The following is an 18,744-nucleotide window of genomic DNA, read 5'->3' on the forward strand; positions in this document are numbered from 1 at the left end:
CATATTCTTTTGTTCAGTTCCTTGTATTCTTGTACTTTTTTTACTTGAGATGCCGCTTTTCATGGAATGGTACGAAAGTGTCACAATGAAAATTCCATAACAACACAAGAACACATCTGCGGATGTTTCTAAATTTAAAATTTTACCATTTTAATGTATTTTAGTTTAATTCAGTTTAAGCCGGTGCTAGAAGGCGTCAACGGTTACTTGCATTTTCCAGTACCTTTCATGACAGCCTTAATAAAATCAAGCCTGCAACATATTCCTTTTTGTTCTTTCAGTCGTTCTTTTGGGATTCTGTTTTTTTCCGGTGCTTTTAATGAAATGATGGAAGAATGAAACACTAGAAGGGGTAGTAAACAATCATCAGAATATTAAGTTGATTGCATAGCTAACGGTGATATACACAACTCATTTAAATTTGTAATTTATTCATGTAACTTTGAAATTCAGCTATCCATAATTGTTCAATATCTGTAAACATTAGTCTTTTTTCATTGTATTTCAATTGCATCTAGATGTGTGTACATTTCAAATATAATAATAATTAACAACAAATTCATGTTTTATTTACAATATGACAACCTATTAAACAATGTAAAGAAACCCACAAATATATACACACATATAAAACATATAATAAAACAACAAACATTTAAATAGACAGACATATGCATTCATCAGATTCATTTAAATTGTATATTAAGAAAACATTTTTCATATTTGTTTTAAAAAAACATAAAATATGATAAACAAGATCAACAAGGAAAGGCGGCGTTCAATGGACGAAACCCCCACACGACCCGACAACAAAAAACAGTGGCAATAAACCGACAAAGATTTTTTTAATTTATAAGTGTAAATTATACCATACTTGCATAGCTTTATTTCTTAAAGATCTTGTAACGTATTTTGTACTAGGTCTTACATGTATTATTTTTCTATTAGCAATTGATCTAAATGTTAATGTTTCATTTTTCGAGATCATTTGAATATCTAAAATGTAGGAAGATGTCAATCCCTGTATAGATTTAAATTCTCTAAATGCAGTATGATACATGCATTTATTCTCAAAAGTTAACCAGTTGAATTTAAGGTAAACTTGTATAGATGGCTGCGCGTTTCTTTAATTTATTCACTTTTCAAATTCAGTTTTGTTGCAAGTACTCCATATAATACAACAATTATCAAAGCAAGATACAATATACAGTTGAGTTCACACTAAACTTCCCACCCTTGTGCACTTCTAGTGCACTAGAGCTGAACTAGAAGTGCACACCATGTGCACTTCTAGTGCACTAGACCATATGACCAGGCTGGCCAGGGATGGTTTATTGGATAATTGCATATCAAGTGACAGGGGGCATCCATTGTTAAGTTGATGTAAGAAAAAAAACTTTGGGAATATATATGGCCTATTCATGAATATAAATAAGTAAATTTTAAAATCAGCAGTTTTAACATTTTAGGTGATATCATGTTAAAGCTTAATTTTTTTTTATTTATTTATTGTAATCATATTTTTATTAACCAGTATTTAACTGTAAGTGTAAAATAATACCCCTTAAAATCAAATTTAAAGAATCAATAAGGTTAAATTTAAATATGCTCCGTAATGGATAATTAAATAAGTGTTTTTAAAGTTTTTTTTAATGGCCGTGTATTTCAATTTTTCTAGTGTACAAATGGGAAAATCAATGTGATAATTCTGGCCCAAGAACAACATAAACTTTTTTTCATAAGCTCAAACAAATCAAGGAAAGATTTATATTTAAGCTAAAATATTATTTCTATAATATATAACTTAGAGACAATTCCTCACGTTCAATATTGAAAGAGAATATATATACATTGATTTTAAAAACAATCAATATACTGTGATAATTTAGTATTCAACTGTGTAATGCTTTTTAAAGATATAAATAATTAAAATATTATCCATAAAATAAATAAATTTGATAACTTTATTCATGATTTCAATATTAAAAAGTTAATGTATAAAGGAAATACTTTTATTGAAGAGGAAAATCTCAAGTCATGCTGTGTATTGGTATTATCTGAGAGGGACTGTTTTCATTATACAACACTCCTGCTGATAAGAGGGCCTCAGGGTAAATAACAAAGTACAGTCAATTTTGCAGATTATAAGTATGCATTGAAATTCCCTGGTTTTTTCAAAATGCATGTTTGACACAAGCTTGGGATTCATCAGACATTGGCATTCAGGCTAGTTAGTCATATAGATGAATGACCATAATTTTTGTATAATCAAACATACAAAAAAAATCATGATGGCATAAATGCATATTAGATATTATTGTCTCTAAAGCGGAATTTTCTATATTTATATATCCATTTATTCACATGTCTTGCCATTCTGCATAATAATATATAACTTAAGAGGCAATTCCTCATGTTCAAGATTGAAAGAGAATATTAATTGATTGATTTTAAAACAATCCATACACTGTGATATTATGTTTTTCAACCATGAAATGCTTGCATAATTTTAAAGATATAAAATAATTAAAATTTTCCATGAAATAAATAAAATTGATAACTTTATTCAAGATTTCTATATTAAAATTATTAAGGGAATGCTTTTATACAAGAGGAAAGTCTCAAGTCATGCTGTGTATTGGTATTTTTCTGAGAGCAACTGTTTTCATTACACTGGTCTCCTGCTGATAAGAGGGCCTCTGGGTAAATAACAAAAATGCAGATGTATGCAATATTTATTTAAAATTTCCTATTTTTTTCCAAAATACATGTAAGACATAGATAAATGACTATAACTTTTGTATAATCAAATGTAAAAAATAATCATAATGGCATAAACGCATGTTAGATATTATTGTCATTATTGTCTTTGAAGTTGAATTTTCTAATCTTATCATAAAAAACTGGTTTAAAAATCAATATCAGTGTTAACTTTTCTAGAAAGACTTCATATCAATATTTATCCACATTTCTTGCAATTCTGCATTAAAATGTGCAGCATCTTTTAGTTTCTGAACTAGGAAATGTTAATGTTTTATATTATAGATTTGACATATTTGCCTTGTCAGTTTTAACACATTTAGAAAATAATATATTTTAAAGAAAATATTTAAATACATGATTATAAAACTTTTGCAACTTCCTTTTCACTTTAATGCAGATCTTTTAAAAAAAAAATAAAATATCATACATGAGCAGAAAACAGTTACAGAAGATTAAAGTGTCAAAAGTCATGCTGTGTATTGGTGTTTTAATATAGTACCCTGCTGATAAGAGAGCCCCTCAGGGTAAATAACAAAAGGCAGATGATAAATATAAGTAGGCAATGTAGGGAATTCTGTATTCTCTGGATGTTGGTGCAAATAAATTTCATTACAAGTAGTACAAAAAGAAAAAAAATATTTTTGCAGTTTATAATAAACTTATAAAAATAATCATATAGCATAATTATGTTGCAATGCATGAAAAAAAGAAAAAAGATTGGTATCGTCTCAAAAATGGAAATGAAAGATTTTCTAATCTTTTTATTAATATCCATGTCAGTTAAAGTATACAGTTACTAGTGTCCCACATGTACATATCAATACTTAAGCCACACATATCAATACTTAATCCACATTTCATACATACCACCATTATATATAAATATTTATTTTAAGAATAATATATAATCATCATTTATATTAATCTTAGGTGATTCTCAGTTTGAGAAGGTAAGAAAGATTATAAATGGGACAAAATTGACAAAATTTAGGCCAGTTATAAACAAATTAATTCTTTAATGTATTAAAGGCTATTAATGCTTAAAACCATTACCTTTAACTAAAACAACCTTTCCCATAAGTTAAGATAAAAAATAACTAATTGGTATAATTTGTCCCCCCACTCCCTCCAAAAAAACAACAACAAAAAAAATTGACTGAATTTTGTTTAATTAGCATATCAATGTTTCATATTTCATTACCAGATTTTAATAAAATAGAATCATATCAAATATCAATTAAAGCTATAATTGTTTATATTTACTTATTCTAACAATTAAGTTTTAAAGTACAAAATCAGTAAAATTAATGACTTTGAAAAATTATTGTTCTAATAGTTTACGCCATATTTTACAAAATCAAATATTCACAAATTCAAATTTATTATGAAAAACTATTATACAGATATCTATATTTATCTATCTTTTTGTAAAAGTCAAGTTGCTATTCATTGAAATAAAAGGTAACTGCTTGATACATATAATAGGTCTGGTGCACTACAAAGTGCACTTATGAAGTGCACTAGTAGTGCACTACTAGTGCACTTTGAAGTGCACTAGTAGTGCACATCTAGTGCACTCCTAGTGCACTTTGTGTAACCTTTAGTGTGAACTCAACTGTAGGCATTGTTAAACATTGTTCATTTTTTCTTTTCACATCAGAGTAGGATAAAGAATTTCTTTCCTTATTTTTCACCTTCCTACTCCCCCTTCCTTTCCTCCTCCTTTTTATTATTTCATTCTTTCAGATTCTCCTACCTTCCTTTCAATTCATTCCTAATTTGCTAATTCCGTACTCAATCACTCAATCACTTCCTTATCTATTCTCTTATTTACAAATTTTTCACTCACTCAATCACTAACTCCATTCCTTCTTGCTTGCTTCCCGGTAACTAAGGTATTAACTCCTTCCTTCTGTACCTCATTACGCCTCCGTGGTCGAGGGGTTAGAGTCGATGACTACCTCTCTAGCGTGGGTTCGATCCCCGGGATATGCTTTGGTAGTTTAGCGCGGAGGAAGGTAGTCTAGTACTGGTGTAACTCTCCAGGAACGATGGTTAGGAAACTACCCGCATATATGACTGAAATACTGTTGGAAAAATGCGTAAAATGAAACAAACAAACTGTACTTTATTCCTCTTCTTAACTGTCTCAATCACATGCCCAAACAACTTATATCTCTTGTTCTGCAATTAAGATATATGAACTATGATCCATGATAAGCGTCACAATCACATCTGCGTAACTTTCAAAACTTAAAACGGTTACGGTTACTTGTATGTTCCTAGTTCAATAAACATTTTCCTTTTTAGAATTTCGTGACAATCAGATATAATATTAACAGATAAATCACGAATAGTGAAACATTATAATACCACATTGCTTTCAGTATGATATTCCTGTGGACTAAAATAATATTAATAACTGTCATCCTTTAAGATATTTGATTTAAAATACTAATATTTCTTTATTGTTTTGTGTCCTTGTAAAACAAAAATACAGTTAGTAAAATATGATAAACAAGATCATCAAGGAAAGGCGGCATTCAATGCACGAAACCCCCACACGACCCTGTAACAGGAACCAGTGGCAAGGAGCCATGGATGATCTTAAAAAAAAACAGGACGCAAGGGAGAGTTTACGCCCAAAAATGGCATAATTGAAGACACGGTCTTATGGAGCCTGTTCAGGGGATGTTGTGGTAAGTGCAACGCTATCATCCACACCTTCTTGTACAAACTAAAGCAGAATTCAACATTTATAAATGATAGCGGTTAACTTTGAAACGTCCGCAGTTATGTCTGTACGGCGATTATCATTATATAAGTTTGTGGTATCAGAAGTAAAAGAGTTTTTAAAAACACCTTTTTTGAGCATACAGATGAGTCTGACAATGGTCATTTGTTATATCTGAAAGGTATGACAATTTAAGCTAAACATAGGCTATATTCAATCGTTCAGCATAAAGATATTTACGCAGTATCGATTCGTCGGCTATATAGATACAAATCAACAAATAGCATCATTTATTAATAAGAAAGTAACAGTTGAGTCATAATAAACTAATTGGGGTGGGAAAATAAAACATTGTAATAAATCCTGAATGGTATCATTACTCCACAGGGAACAACTTCTCTAAAAATAAATGTGTCTGCAATGCCCTGTAAAGTATTTGCCTTTACATTCAGATAGAATGTGATGACAATAGTGTAACACTGCTCCTTGTTTAATTCTAAACATTTAGTTTCGTTTTTATCATACAATGCAGTCAAACAAGATAGCTTATTTTGTACAAATTTATCAAGTTCTTTCTAACATCATTTTACCATTTTCATCTCTGTTTCGATTACGAAACAAGTTCTTGCAACTTATATAAATCACTCTCGAGTCCGCCTCCTGGAACCAACAAGTACTGGTGTGATATGAAGGAACACGGTCGTGACTCGATGAGGGCTCGAACCCATGATCCCTGGGTTGAGAAGCAAACACCTTAATCAATAGGCAACCGCTCCGCTTTAATGATTGTAATGAGGTCAATAAAATTTAATATAATCTTTCAATCATAATCGTTATATTTGAGCCTTTTTAATGTTAATTTATTATTATCATCAACATTCGGTTTTCGACATGAGCGAACAAATCGGATCGGGTTTACTCTCACAATCACATAAAAATGTAAGTGAAAAAAATGCACATTGTTGACACATGTTTCAAGTTGTAATTTCAAATCTAGCATCACTGAATTAAGTTCAGTTTGACAAAATTTTACTGTTTAATGTTATCAACAACCGGATGTACGAGGACTTACGTACGTAGGGCTATTCAAATATTGTGTAGTGGCACTTTTTAAACAAGTGGTATATCGGACATAATATTATTTGCAATGGGCTAGTAAGCGATATTTTTATGCTGGAGTTAAACATGTAGTTACTGTTTTCTTATTCCATGTTGTTGCTCGATTTCTTGATAACGTTTATCCATAAAATGTAAGTCAATAGAATTTAGATAATAATTTTCCGTAAACTATTATTAATAGTACTCTATAGTGATAAATGATGTCGCACCTGCATAACCGATAGCAAAACTGACATCTATACGCCACCAGGATTTGTAAGGTTATGCAAAAGCAATTACCGATAGGTTTTGCTCGGAAATTAGGAAAAACTTATATCAATTAATTCTGTATGATCAGATGTTAAAATTGTTAAAATTGGAATAAGGTTATAAAAACGGTTATCCTTTTATGTTAATTCATTAAATGCAGTTCCTCCTACGTAAAGTACTAAATATATGTTGTTGGTAAAGGTGTACTAGTTTAGATAACAGTAAAGCGATCAGCTTTGATACATTGCAAAACATTTTTATAGTGTGTTAACCAGCATATCTGCTTGTTTGTATATTTTTTCAGGGTCAAGATAATATAAGTTGTATTCAGTGATTTTGATCGATACTCAATTATATCACATTATCAGTTAACAAAAAGGTCAGATTGGAATAATAATAAGTCTATCATGAATCATGAATAAGGAAATGTGCAACTATATCATTATTTTATATCACGTTTTTCAATTTGTCATAGAATACATTCTATGAAGCTAAGAGACATGATATTTGTTTATATTCCAATGTATATAACAGTGGAATATAGAAGGCCTCTTCCTTACTGAAATATTTTGCTTTAAAAACGTGCAGTTTTCCTATCTATCTGAACTTACACCAGCTTTTTTACTATTCCATTTATAGAGATAATTCTTTCCAAAAATCAAGAGGCTAAGGCCTCGTCCATATAACGAAGAAAAATGTTACTAATAATAAAGCTAGTCGCTCTTGTAGAAATTGGTTTAGTTAGGTCAAACATTATTATGATGTCAATGATTTACATATGTACACCAGTTTTATCAGTCTTATACCTCGTTCTTCGTTCTTTCGCCCAGAATGATGAATACAAAGCAACACATAATTGTATAGATATTTGGTGTAACAAAATCAACAGTATTGTTGGGCCCTTTGAGAGTGTATGGTAAATTTAAAAGAAAAATATAGTAAATTTATATTACCACCAAGTCATAGATCTGCCGTTTGTAAATTTCGTATTGGGGTCGCTTCAATGGGGATGGAAAATGGGATGTATAAAGGTTTACCAGAGCAAGCCATGACCTGTCCTTTTTGTAATTGATATTATAGAAAATAAATGACATGTTATCTTGAAAAAATCTTCTTAACAATGAAATAAGGCGGTATTTGTTCACTAAAACATGTTCTTTAAGTAACAGCTTTTCGACACTTTCTAATGATGACAAATACTATTTTCTTCTTTCAAACGTAGATATGATTCGCATTTGTGCCATAACCTGTTTTAATATTTTACAAAGACCCCGGTTTTTAATATTTATCTAATCTTCTTATTCCAGTTAATATTTATATCTTTCTATTCTGTATGAAAAACTACAGCTATTCTTATTATAATGATTTTTAACTAAAAAAAAATCGTTATTTTATTTAATATATTTTTATTTATTTTATATGATTTCTCAGTTTTAATATTATTTGCTTATTGCCTTTAATTACTTCTTCCGGGTAGTCACGGTGCTTATTAGTTTATGGAAGGCTATGGTTTCTCAATTTGAACACATAAACTTGTTGTTGTAATGATTTATGTATTTATGTATAAACATATTCTAACATTGTGATATAAATTTTTCATCTCTTTAACTCCATGTTGGAGTGGAATTGTACATTTATTCTGTAAACTTTTCACGTTGTGTATATAATATCTGTACAATGGTGTAAATAAAGATTACTTCTACTATAATATGCAGTAATCACAGTTAACACATTTTGTCGACAAACTATTGTGTCATTATGCTTATCGACTATGTTGTCATTTTATGTTAATTATGTTTTGCATTATTTTCATTATCATTTTTACAGCATTTTCTTCAATTAACTTCAAACTTTATCCGGTCGTGATGTAGTATATTTGTTAATTCTATTTACTTTGTAATTCTGTAACATGAAATACACCCTGCTGTTAGTTTCAGTGTGAATTTGACGATTCCGGATACGGATATGACTTGTTCGGAAGTAGTATCATATTTACATCCGTTCACTTTAACATCCAATTAATTATTCATGTCAATCAAATAACCACAATGTAGCAGGTCTTCTTCATCATTATCAAATAGTATTTTAAGCAATCGATACTCAACTGAGAATATATCATTTTGAAATACATGTACACTATTATAAAGTGCACCGGATAGACATTATACACAAGGTGTTTTTCACTCTCTTGTTTGCGAAAAAAATATATTTCTGTAAACCTTTTATAAAAAAATAAAAATGAAACATTGTTTTTCAGTTGTTTTATTATTCTATTATTCACTACGTATCCAATCGGCGTTGTCCTGTCTTGATTGACAAGTTATTATGGTGTTTGTGGCAAGGACGCATACTGATATTGGTAAAAAATAAAGTTCTTAGCGGAATAAGAGTCCGCTGCGGAGACTAGCAAGATATTTTAAGTGATAGCGCACTATTATATATATAGAATGTTGATGACGATTTCGATTGCAAAATGAATACGCTTCAGCAGTCATCAATATAATGAAATAATCCGGGAAAACTAGACTCTTTATCGTCATGTTATTCATGAAAAGGAGTGTCAATAACTGTTACATTGCTGTCACGAAACCAATATGTCATAGATAATAGGGCAATTTATGTTAACTAGGCAACCAGTAAGCTCCATAATAGTGATTTTGTAAACCAAATGGATTAAGAAACAAATAAACTAACTGTATTACAACTAGTTTTTCTTATATAACAAAACATATGTGTCGTTTATTGACAACCTTTGATATATAACATAAAAAGAATTATTAGTATTTCAGTACATACATGATAAAAAATTTAGCTTATAACATCACACAAACACATTCTACTTTTTTCATTATTTATGTTTTGATCGTATTTTGCGCAATATCATAACTGATTGAAGTGTTGATACCTTATTAAAATGAACATTGTATAATTACAGCTTTACATTGCTTATTTATTCTTTTTTCTTATTCTTAAAGAAAGCACATACAAAAATATGATATGTCTACAATGATTGATAAAGATATGTGGCAGAAATTTTACTACGAGTCCTAAGAAATGTAAAAAAATATCTGCTTTATACACACAATTAAAACGCTCTTTACATTTAAAAACATAATGACACAGAAAATATTCAACAATGAGTAAATCATTTTAATATCAACCATAACCTTATCATTTAACAGGTTGACGTAATGTTCAACTAATTAACATTTGTATATGTGTTTACTTATTATATCATTTCGAATATGTTGTCTTTTTGTATATGCATTACAGTTGATGATTTTTTAAATGTTGTTATTGAATTAAATGTTTTGAACAATCTTAATTACGTACACTTGTCTATTTTATTATTTTTGCTCGTAAAGAAGCATGTCAAATAATTGTAAAATGAATAATTTGTTTTTATTTAAAAGCATATAAAAGTTTCACAGTTCATCTGTAGGGTAATTTTTCGATCTGATTAAGAACGTGAAGAGATTTTATATTGCTTATAATTTTTAACAATTTTACCAATTATGATATATAGAGTTCTTTTTCATCGTGCTATCATATTGCATAAAAGAATCGAGATTTATTTCTTTTCCTATAAAATTATTATAAACAATTAGTCTGGGAAATATTTTGCATGGGTTTTAAGTCAGGTAATATGGCGGGGAAGATCTTGGATATCTTGCCAATAATTTGATTAGTTCGCTTTTAGTAATAAATTGATTATATGCTGAAAACAAAACATAATCACGTTAAACGATATTTTAGAACATACATAATGATATTTCTAATAAATGAGACAAAATTTGATCTTTAATAGTTTTCAAATATAAAGTGGATTTGTAATATGCGATAAGTATTATTAATTGGTTGTATCCTCAAGAAAACTTTCCATTAATCATCTAGTTTCTTTGCTCAATGGCATGGCGGACTTGAACAAATTTAAAAAATTAATATTGACAAAAATAAAATTGAATATCATATGGTATCTAACTTTCTTATTTACAATTTGAAAAAAAAACAGACATAAAGTATTCAAACTGATCTTCCCTTTTCTACCACAACTGACTTTCGAACCATGTTTTTTACCCGAATCAAAGTCAGCAGACGTCACGGAAACAAACTCGAATATAAAATAAAATACATATACGGGAAGCAATGCTTTGCTTCAGAAAGCTAATGCGATTGTAGGCTTTTCAGCAAACGAACATAATAAGCGAATGCGTTATCAAAACATTCTCTTTGTGTCGAAGAAGATGTACAGATAAGTTGCCGTTTTTCGATAGGTGACTTAATTGAAATTCCAATGTTTGACTTTAAATCATTGTTGTTGCGTCCCTTATTATTATTCAATCCAAGAACCATTGCAATGACATTTTCCAAAGAGTTATTGTCATTTGTTTTATCCAAACCATAATCACCTGACAGAGTTACTTCTGGTAAAATTACATTTTCTAGTTCATTGTTTTTCTCGTCAGTTGCCTCGTCAGGGTTAAATAAGACTGATTGATCGTATGTGTCTTCTTTTTCCTCTGGCGATTCATTTGCGCCTGTGTCGTCAAGAAGATTCTTCAGTATATCAATCATGCCAGCAATGTTCCTGATGTCCTGTAAACGTGTCTGTAAATCAGATTGTGGCTTAATATCAAGATTATATCCTGTGTTCTTGTCGTTCTGAAGATGAGCAAGGGTATTCTTTCGAGTCGGAAGATTTCGTTTGCCGATATTTCGAAGAGCAACAGGGTCCATCAAACTGTCGTGCATTCTAATAAACATGGAAAGTTGAGAATAGAAACACCTTTCCGAGCTTGATCCTTCGGGACACAGTCGCGATTGTAAGGCATGAAGACTTCTTGTTAATCTCGATGATTGATTTTCTGGTCCTGTAATATATGAATTAAATAAAAAGTTTAAAAAATAGCAAATTCGTGTGCATAATAAGTCAAAGAATTTAATAAACTTGATATTTATAGTAACCATGTATAATCAAAACGTAAACAACTAAGCGTTAAATGTAATTACACATAAAATTCCATAACTAACATGTATGTTTGCATGGAACTTTATTCATTAGACTTTAAGTAACAAATTTTCAATTTATGATCATTCATATTGATTCACTTAAAAAAGTCTGCCAATCTTCTAACCTATGAGTATTTTTTCACATCCAAATTGAGACTAAAAACGATAAATTGAAATAAGAGCAAAACAACTTTATCAAAGGCTAAAGAACATTTGAACGGCTTTCGTTTTTTTCCACAAAGACATCCGGATACTTAAGTCTTTAGCAACTCTTATGCATTCATTGGACGCAATAAACCTAATGGCACCGCTCATTTCACGATTAATATTCCTGAAACATGCTTTATCAGCCTCCTCGTATTTCCACAGATGCAATAATTCCCTCAAGTTAAATCCAGTCATACTAAACCATTCATTGAGCGGAGTGGTGTTAACAATTTCAAACCGTATCAATTAATATGGTCGTGAAATTTCTGCTTCGGGATGAAGCTTTTATGCAGGAGATAATATAAATTAAATTGAATGGCGATTTTAGATAATTGTTTCAAATGTTTTTTTCCCAGCTAGCATCCTATAAAATGTTACATAAGTAGAAAGGTGTGGATATTTTGTAGGTTTAACAGAAATGAGAAACATACTAATACAAACAAAGTTTATTGGATTTTAAAAGTCAGTTTTAATGAGACTTGGTTAAAAATTAATTTCTTTCTTGTAACGATATGTAGAACATCAGCGTACACTTTCTTGTACCGTGCTTGAGTACAAACAGAGATCCGAAATATTCTAAAGCCCCTAATAAAATATTTGAAACATAACGTTTCAAGGTTCATTTGATTAGCTTTTTTCTCTCACTACCTTTTATTTCATGAACTGAATACAAAAGGTAAACGTCATTAATATTTGTTTTGGTTGTCGTTGTTGTTGTTGCTGTGGGTGTTAGAAACTTAGTGGTCTTACATGGAATATAATGTGCATTAGATTAAGAACGGTTTACTCGGTAATGGATGTATATCAAATAACTTTTAATTACTAGAATTTTTAACAGACGTAAAGTTGAACAGTGAAATAATGGTAATGAAAATGCTAAAACACAACCACGTGATTTATTTTCAAGTTTTATGACATTCCGAAAATTAACCGATTTCAAGTCGTTTAAACCTAAAAGACAGACATTAAAAGCAACCAACTTGATCGTTTCCCCCTAAATAATCGTCAAATATTGAATGTAGCACTCATAATTCGATGTAACTAAACCCAAAACTAAAATTAGCGCTGGATATTTACTACAGAATATGGAGCCAGACTTAATTATTTCAGCATTGAGTGCTAAAAGTTTTAATAATATTAGTTAAAAAGCGATATTGCCGTTATTGGCGCAGTTAAACTGAATATATCGGTCCGTTTAAAAAAATGGAAAAAGGCAATTTATCCCGTGTAGGCGCGCTTAATGATAAAATATTGCTCTAAGATATTAGCTTCGTCAAGGGATAAATCGTGGTTAAATAAAGTTCATGATTGCGAAAAATAAAAACTTACTTCAAAAAACTAAATAAATTCTGAAATCAAATACGGGGTCATATAGTATGCTTTTCCGTACGCTTTGGTTTTTAAATAACTAATATTTTATAAGAATGAAATAAAACGCTAAACGAATGGTTTGGATATAAAAAACATTAGCTTGTTATAATTTTCCGTATGATATTCATATTTTCATTAAATATTAATCATCTAACTCTTTATCTTGAAACCATGAATGATTAATAGGCTGTTATAATAAGCGACAAACGGTGGTATTAAACAAATTATTCTTCAACATTTTTCCTGTAGCCTCTGGCTTACAACACACTATAATTGAAATCTGATTACCAATATTTCATGTAATAAATGTACAATTCCAGTTTATTAAAGGTTATTTAATACATTACTTCCAATGTCTATTTTTTATCAAAATTAAAAAGATTGTTAACACGAAAAAGGAACACAATTTCGTTCCTTTTTAATTAGTACTTATGAAAAATTAAGAAAGAAAATTTGTATATATGTGTTACAAAATAGACATTCCAAAATTGCATTATGATTTTTAGAATAATGTTTTTCACAATAAAATAAATTATAAAATAAAATTCGTGAATTTGAAGTTTTCTTTGATAAATAAATTATTATTTTATGGAAGAGTATTTTAATAATACTCAGGAAATCAATGGTGTATATGTATGCTGAACAAAAAAAGAAATTTAATCAACTACTTTGTATAATATAAGACATTGTAAATACACTGAAACCAAATATTATCAAATGTTCGAACCTCTTTTTCTTTGTTAATAATGGCTCAATCATTTTAGAAGTATATAAGGAATTGAATCAGGTACATGCTGTATTTAGTCCAAATTACTTTTACCCAACCGCCTACTCAATACATGTACCACCTTTGTGTCAAAATTGTAATCGTAATCTGATACAAGTTAAACTCAGCACTTAATTGGGATAAATAGTAAAATTACTATATATATATAAAGACACTGAAACCGCAAAATAGGTAATTTATATAAACTTGATGTTGTCAGAAACCATCCTATTTCACTGAAAGTTTAAATCCGGTTATTACAACATTTTTCTAGCATGATGTTTAAAATATTCAAATCTCTGATACTTTTTTATTAGTAGACAAAATACAGTGTTCTCCTTACGGTTTATAGTGCATATTCCGTTTGACAGATGAATCATTATTATTAAAGTAATATAGATATATTGCTATTTTTGTAACAATTGCTAGTGGCTTGTATGGTATCACAAACAATACATGTACATGTCAAGGTAATCTGTTGACTGTCTGTGCTAATACATATTTATTCTTGTATTTAAAGGTCTTTACATACAAACATCAATCATGTTCTGGTTTGAACAAGAATTTGTTGGAAAGAACACACAATTACTTGAATTAGAAATATTCACACAAAAGTACATGAAATATATTTTGTTTACGTATATCATAAGAAGCCAGCATATACGGATATTAAACTTAAGGTAAATATCTAAATGATTCAAAATAAAATGTTAACTATGTTTACTTGACAATGAAAAATAACAGTCAAATATTTGTTTCTTAGCGAGAATTTTTTCTCTCTTTTTTATACATTTTGACAATAGTAGAACATTGATTTGATGTCATATTGTCTACATAAAAGGTTATCATCAAAATCATTTTAACGAAGGCCTGGGAAATATGTTTGGAATTCCCTTCTACGCAGTTGTAGTTGTATGAATTATTGTATGTTTGTATGTATTCATGTTGCTGTACTGTATGTGTGTGTTTGCAAATACTTGTTTTCAAATGAATCTATTTTTAACCTTTCTTTGTCCTTGTATTCGTTTAATGTAATTGTAATTTTAATATACTTGAATATACGATGCTATTTATCATTTTCTGTGTTAAGACATTACATTTGTAATAAACTTTAATCTTGCATAACTTTAACATAGCAAATGTTTTACATGAGTCAACCGATAAAGACATTAGACATAACTATATGAAAACTAGAAACAATCAAGATCAATAAATCAAAGCAAAAGAAAAATCTGAACTGTTTATACAGCGTGTTATAGTTTATTCAAAACATGCCTGAAATTGGCTTCAGCAAAGTGTTGTTTTTTTTTCTGTTTGACATAGCTAGTGTCAAATCCATACGTACATTGCCTGAAAGATTAATTGTTATAACATATGCTTCGTGATAAATATTTCCAGGATAAGCTAGTTACATATGGAATAAAACATGTATTTAACAAGTTTGTTTCCAACCCAATATCTGCATATGACAAGTTATATCAGTCAAAACAGGTTAAATACTGAGCTATCAATAAGATAAGTTATTTATTGCCTACAGATTTTTTTTTGCGCAAGGCTTCTCAATTGCTGCATTGCAGCAACATTTGATCTTGTTGCCTCCAGAGACAACGAGTTAAATAAATTAAGTAATGAATTAACATGTGAATATTGTTTCATTTATAACATAAAAAAAAAACTATTTACAAAATTTCATTGCCGTGCTCATAGTTTAGAGCAAAGACATTTAGCGTTAATTGCTAAGTTGCAAACGCGGCACGCATTTGTCGTAAATGACATTTTCACAAATATGGTCACTATGCCGTTATTGAAATATACAGCCATATAGAAATTTTATATATTTTATGACTATTTTAAAACAATGTAATGTTTATTATTCAGTACTTAGGCATACCCCTGCTTTATGAAACGTCATAACGGAAAACAATTTATCATTTTAAGAGACATTTTCTGAATAAGAACTACCTCAATAGCAAATAGTCGCATGGCTTATTGCAGGCTAATATACTTGAGGTTTTTATTTATTTTACTCATCCGTAAATTAACCGTTATCATCAATCCATTCATACGCATTCGACAATTATAAGAAGAGCTTTTTTCAAACTATTTGACCGTATTTCTGAGACGGAGACGTATACAACAAACATATTATGAAACAATTCGATCTTTTGATGATATATAGTAATTTGCAAACTGTTAAAATCGATTCCATATTTTTGAATAACTCCAATTTGCAAGATATTACGTTTTATTGATATTCTTATAACCGTACAAATACGATATATGAGTTTACCTGGACATTAACTTATTTCTCATTTTGTTTGCGTATTAACACTAGACTGGCTGATTTTCCATTGGGAATTTGTTTATATTCTTGTCCGAGCGCCTCATAAATAAATAAATACATAATTTTCTGCAGACGTAGTGCATTGTTAATAGGAAAATGAATAAAAAAGGAAACAAGTGGTTTTCTTAAAGCTTTGTACTTGTATAAGAGGCCAATTTTATATACAAATAAATTCCAAGATGCTTTTGTCTACTGATAATTTTATTTAAAGTCTTAAAGTTTCTATTAAAAGCTTGTTTTTACAGAATATATTGTCTGTTGAATTTTACTATCAATCAGCTGTCAATTTCCATGATAAAATGTATTCAAGTAACAAAATCGCAGCTTTAAAGTTTTACTTTTGTTCTGTTTTCACTTTGCTAAAAAGATATAAAAAATAATTTGAAATGATTTCAGTAAAATAAAGACCGATCGAGGCAGTTCAATTTCGTCGTGAATATTAAATTATGAATATCACTTATATTGTTTAAAACATACATACGATAAAAGTTGTATATTAATTAACTATAATTGAAATTTACAAAAACTCTTAACGAGTAAGTGAACATACCATTGTAATTTTCATGTCATAGAATAACATAATACAAGATAAAATGATTTTGAATCAAGTAATTTATGAAAATAAAAAACCTGGTCTTTTACTTTTTCTTTAACATCTTACTTTGACATCTTCGTTGACATTTCTAAAGAAAAAGAACGTTCAATGTAATTGCCGTTCATAAATTTGACAAGACTAAAGTTTTGGAGAGAAAAAAAGACAGATTGTTTCTTATATTGTAAATATAATAAAATTAATAATTATTCACACGTTACTTACACTTACTGTATATAACACTATTGTTTTGTTCAAGTTTTAAAGAATGATGGAAAGATATTTGTTATTTTTACATATATCATTTAAGTGTATAAATCTATATATCTGATGCAAAAAGTATTGTTTGAATTATAAAGAAGTATAATTCCGAAATGCTTGTATGAAAAAATGGAGTAACTTATTGCCTTAAAAGCGAATGGCACATGCACAAACTTTTTGCTTAACGGATAAAACCCTACTTAAAATAGCAAAATAATATTTTGTTCCAGAACTTTTTATTCTGTTTACGTACATTATTCATGTGTATTAGATAATAGAGACATTCTATGTTACAACATTTTCCTGAATCAACCTTAAAATAATGGAACCAATATAATTTTACTGTTGATAAAGTTTATTAAAATATTTCATAAGATATAGACTTATACCCTTTAAAAGCAGAATTAAAGTTGTTTCATGCTCAATTGCACTTAACTTTGACTTTGTAATAACATTCTGTTTTAATATCTCAGTGAGATATAAACCGTATCAATTTAAGTCAAATGATATATTTATATACAAAATGAATTCATGAACTTCATATATCTTACCTTCCTCTTCTAATTCTAACGGCATTCCAAAGCATCCTAGTTGAATATTCGTCCCGGCGAGCATTATTTCAACAAATATTAATGCAAATAAAGTTTTCATTTCGTTAAATTGTTCGTTGAATGTGTTGGCACCTTTTTTTTAAAATAAACTAGATCTAATTAATCTATAACTATATACAAAACACGCAAAAAGATGTTTGTAAAATTCAACGTCACAAAAGTTTTTTCACTTTTTTCTCGTCACTCAAAGAAAGTCTTTACGTATCTTAAAAATAATAAGAATAAACCAAAACAAAACCAAAACAATGTTTTAGTTGTTATTAGATGTTTAGAAAGTATTGAATATATAGTACAGCAGTTAGTTATATTGAGCGTTATTTGACGTTAGACGAGTAAAAGTTGTTACTTGTACAAAGAGTCATAGCCAATTGATATTGCGAGAGACGCGCTGTCGTTTTTATTTCCGATTGCCGCCATCTGAATAAATCTCCAATACTCATAAACGTTAATTCTGATTCATCCGATAATAGCAAGCGTGGGAATTTGTAGTCATTAAAGGATGATCTACAATTGCAATGAGCAGTTCATACGTGCTGAGTTGTTATGAAAATAAAAACATCTCGGACAAAATTAAGGTTTAACATGACAAATGTCAGATTGAAAAGAATTGACAAAGCATTGCCAAAGCGACCTTGATGATCTGCATTATTTAAACTGGTTTTGCAAAAATATATTAAGTTGATAAATAAGCACAGTACTAATCCGTTAAATAATTAT

General features: G+C 29.3%; 1 protein-coding gene across 1 annotated transcript; it reads right to left on the reverse strand.

The window, feature by feature from the left end:
• Window positions 1-9,570: 9,570 nt before the first annotated feature.
• Window positions 9,571-18,431, reverse strand: LOC132713672 (uncharacterized). Its single transcript, XM_060696322.1, has 2 exons — window positions 17,968-18,431; window positions 9,571-11,736 (listed from the first exon to the last, which is right to left on the reverse strand). Exons 1-2 carry the CDS (start codon window positions 18,065-18,067, stop codon window positions 11,030-11,032), a joined length of 807 nt encoding a protein of 268 aa, XP_060552305.1. The 5' UTR covers window positions 18,068-18,431; the 3' UTR covers window positions 9,571-11,029.
• Between the last annotated feature and the right edge of the window lie 313 nt (window positions 18,432-18,744).

The sequence above is a fragment of the Ruditapes philippinarum genome, unplaced genomic scaffold (assembly GCF_026571515.1).
Source record: "Ruditapes philippinarum isolate M1 unplaced genomic scaffold, ASM2657151v2 ctg156_1_1_1_1, whole genome shotgun sequence".
NCBI classification, from domain to species: domain Eukaryota; kingdom Metazoa; phylum Mollusca; class Bivalvia; order Venerida; family Veneridae; genus Ruditapes; species Ruditapes philippinarum.

What these genes read in the sequence shown, in the direction of transcription:
- LOC132713672 (XM_060696322.1), bottom strand. Translation starts at nt 18,067, where the DNA reads ATGAAAACTTTATTTGCATTAATATTTGTTGAAATAATGCTCGCCGGG. An exon ending in GTTAGAATTAGAAGAGGAAG is followed by an intron (nt 11,737 to 17,967) that starts GTAAGATATATG and finishes CATATATTACAG; the next exon opens with GACCAGAAAATCAATCATCG.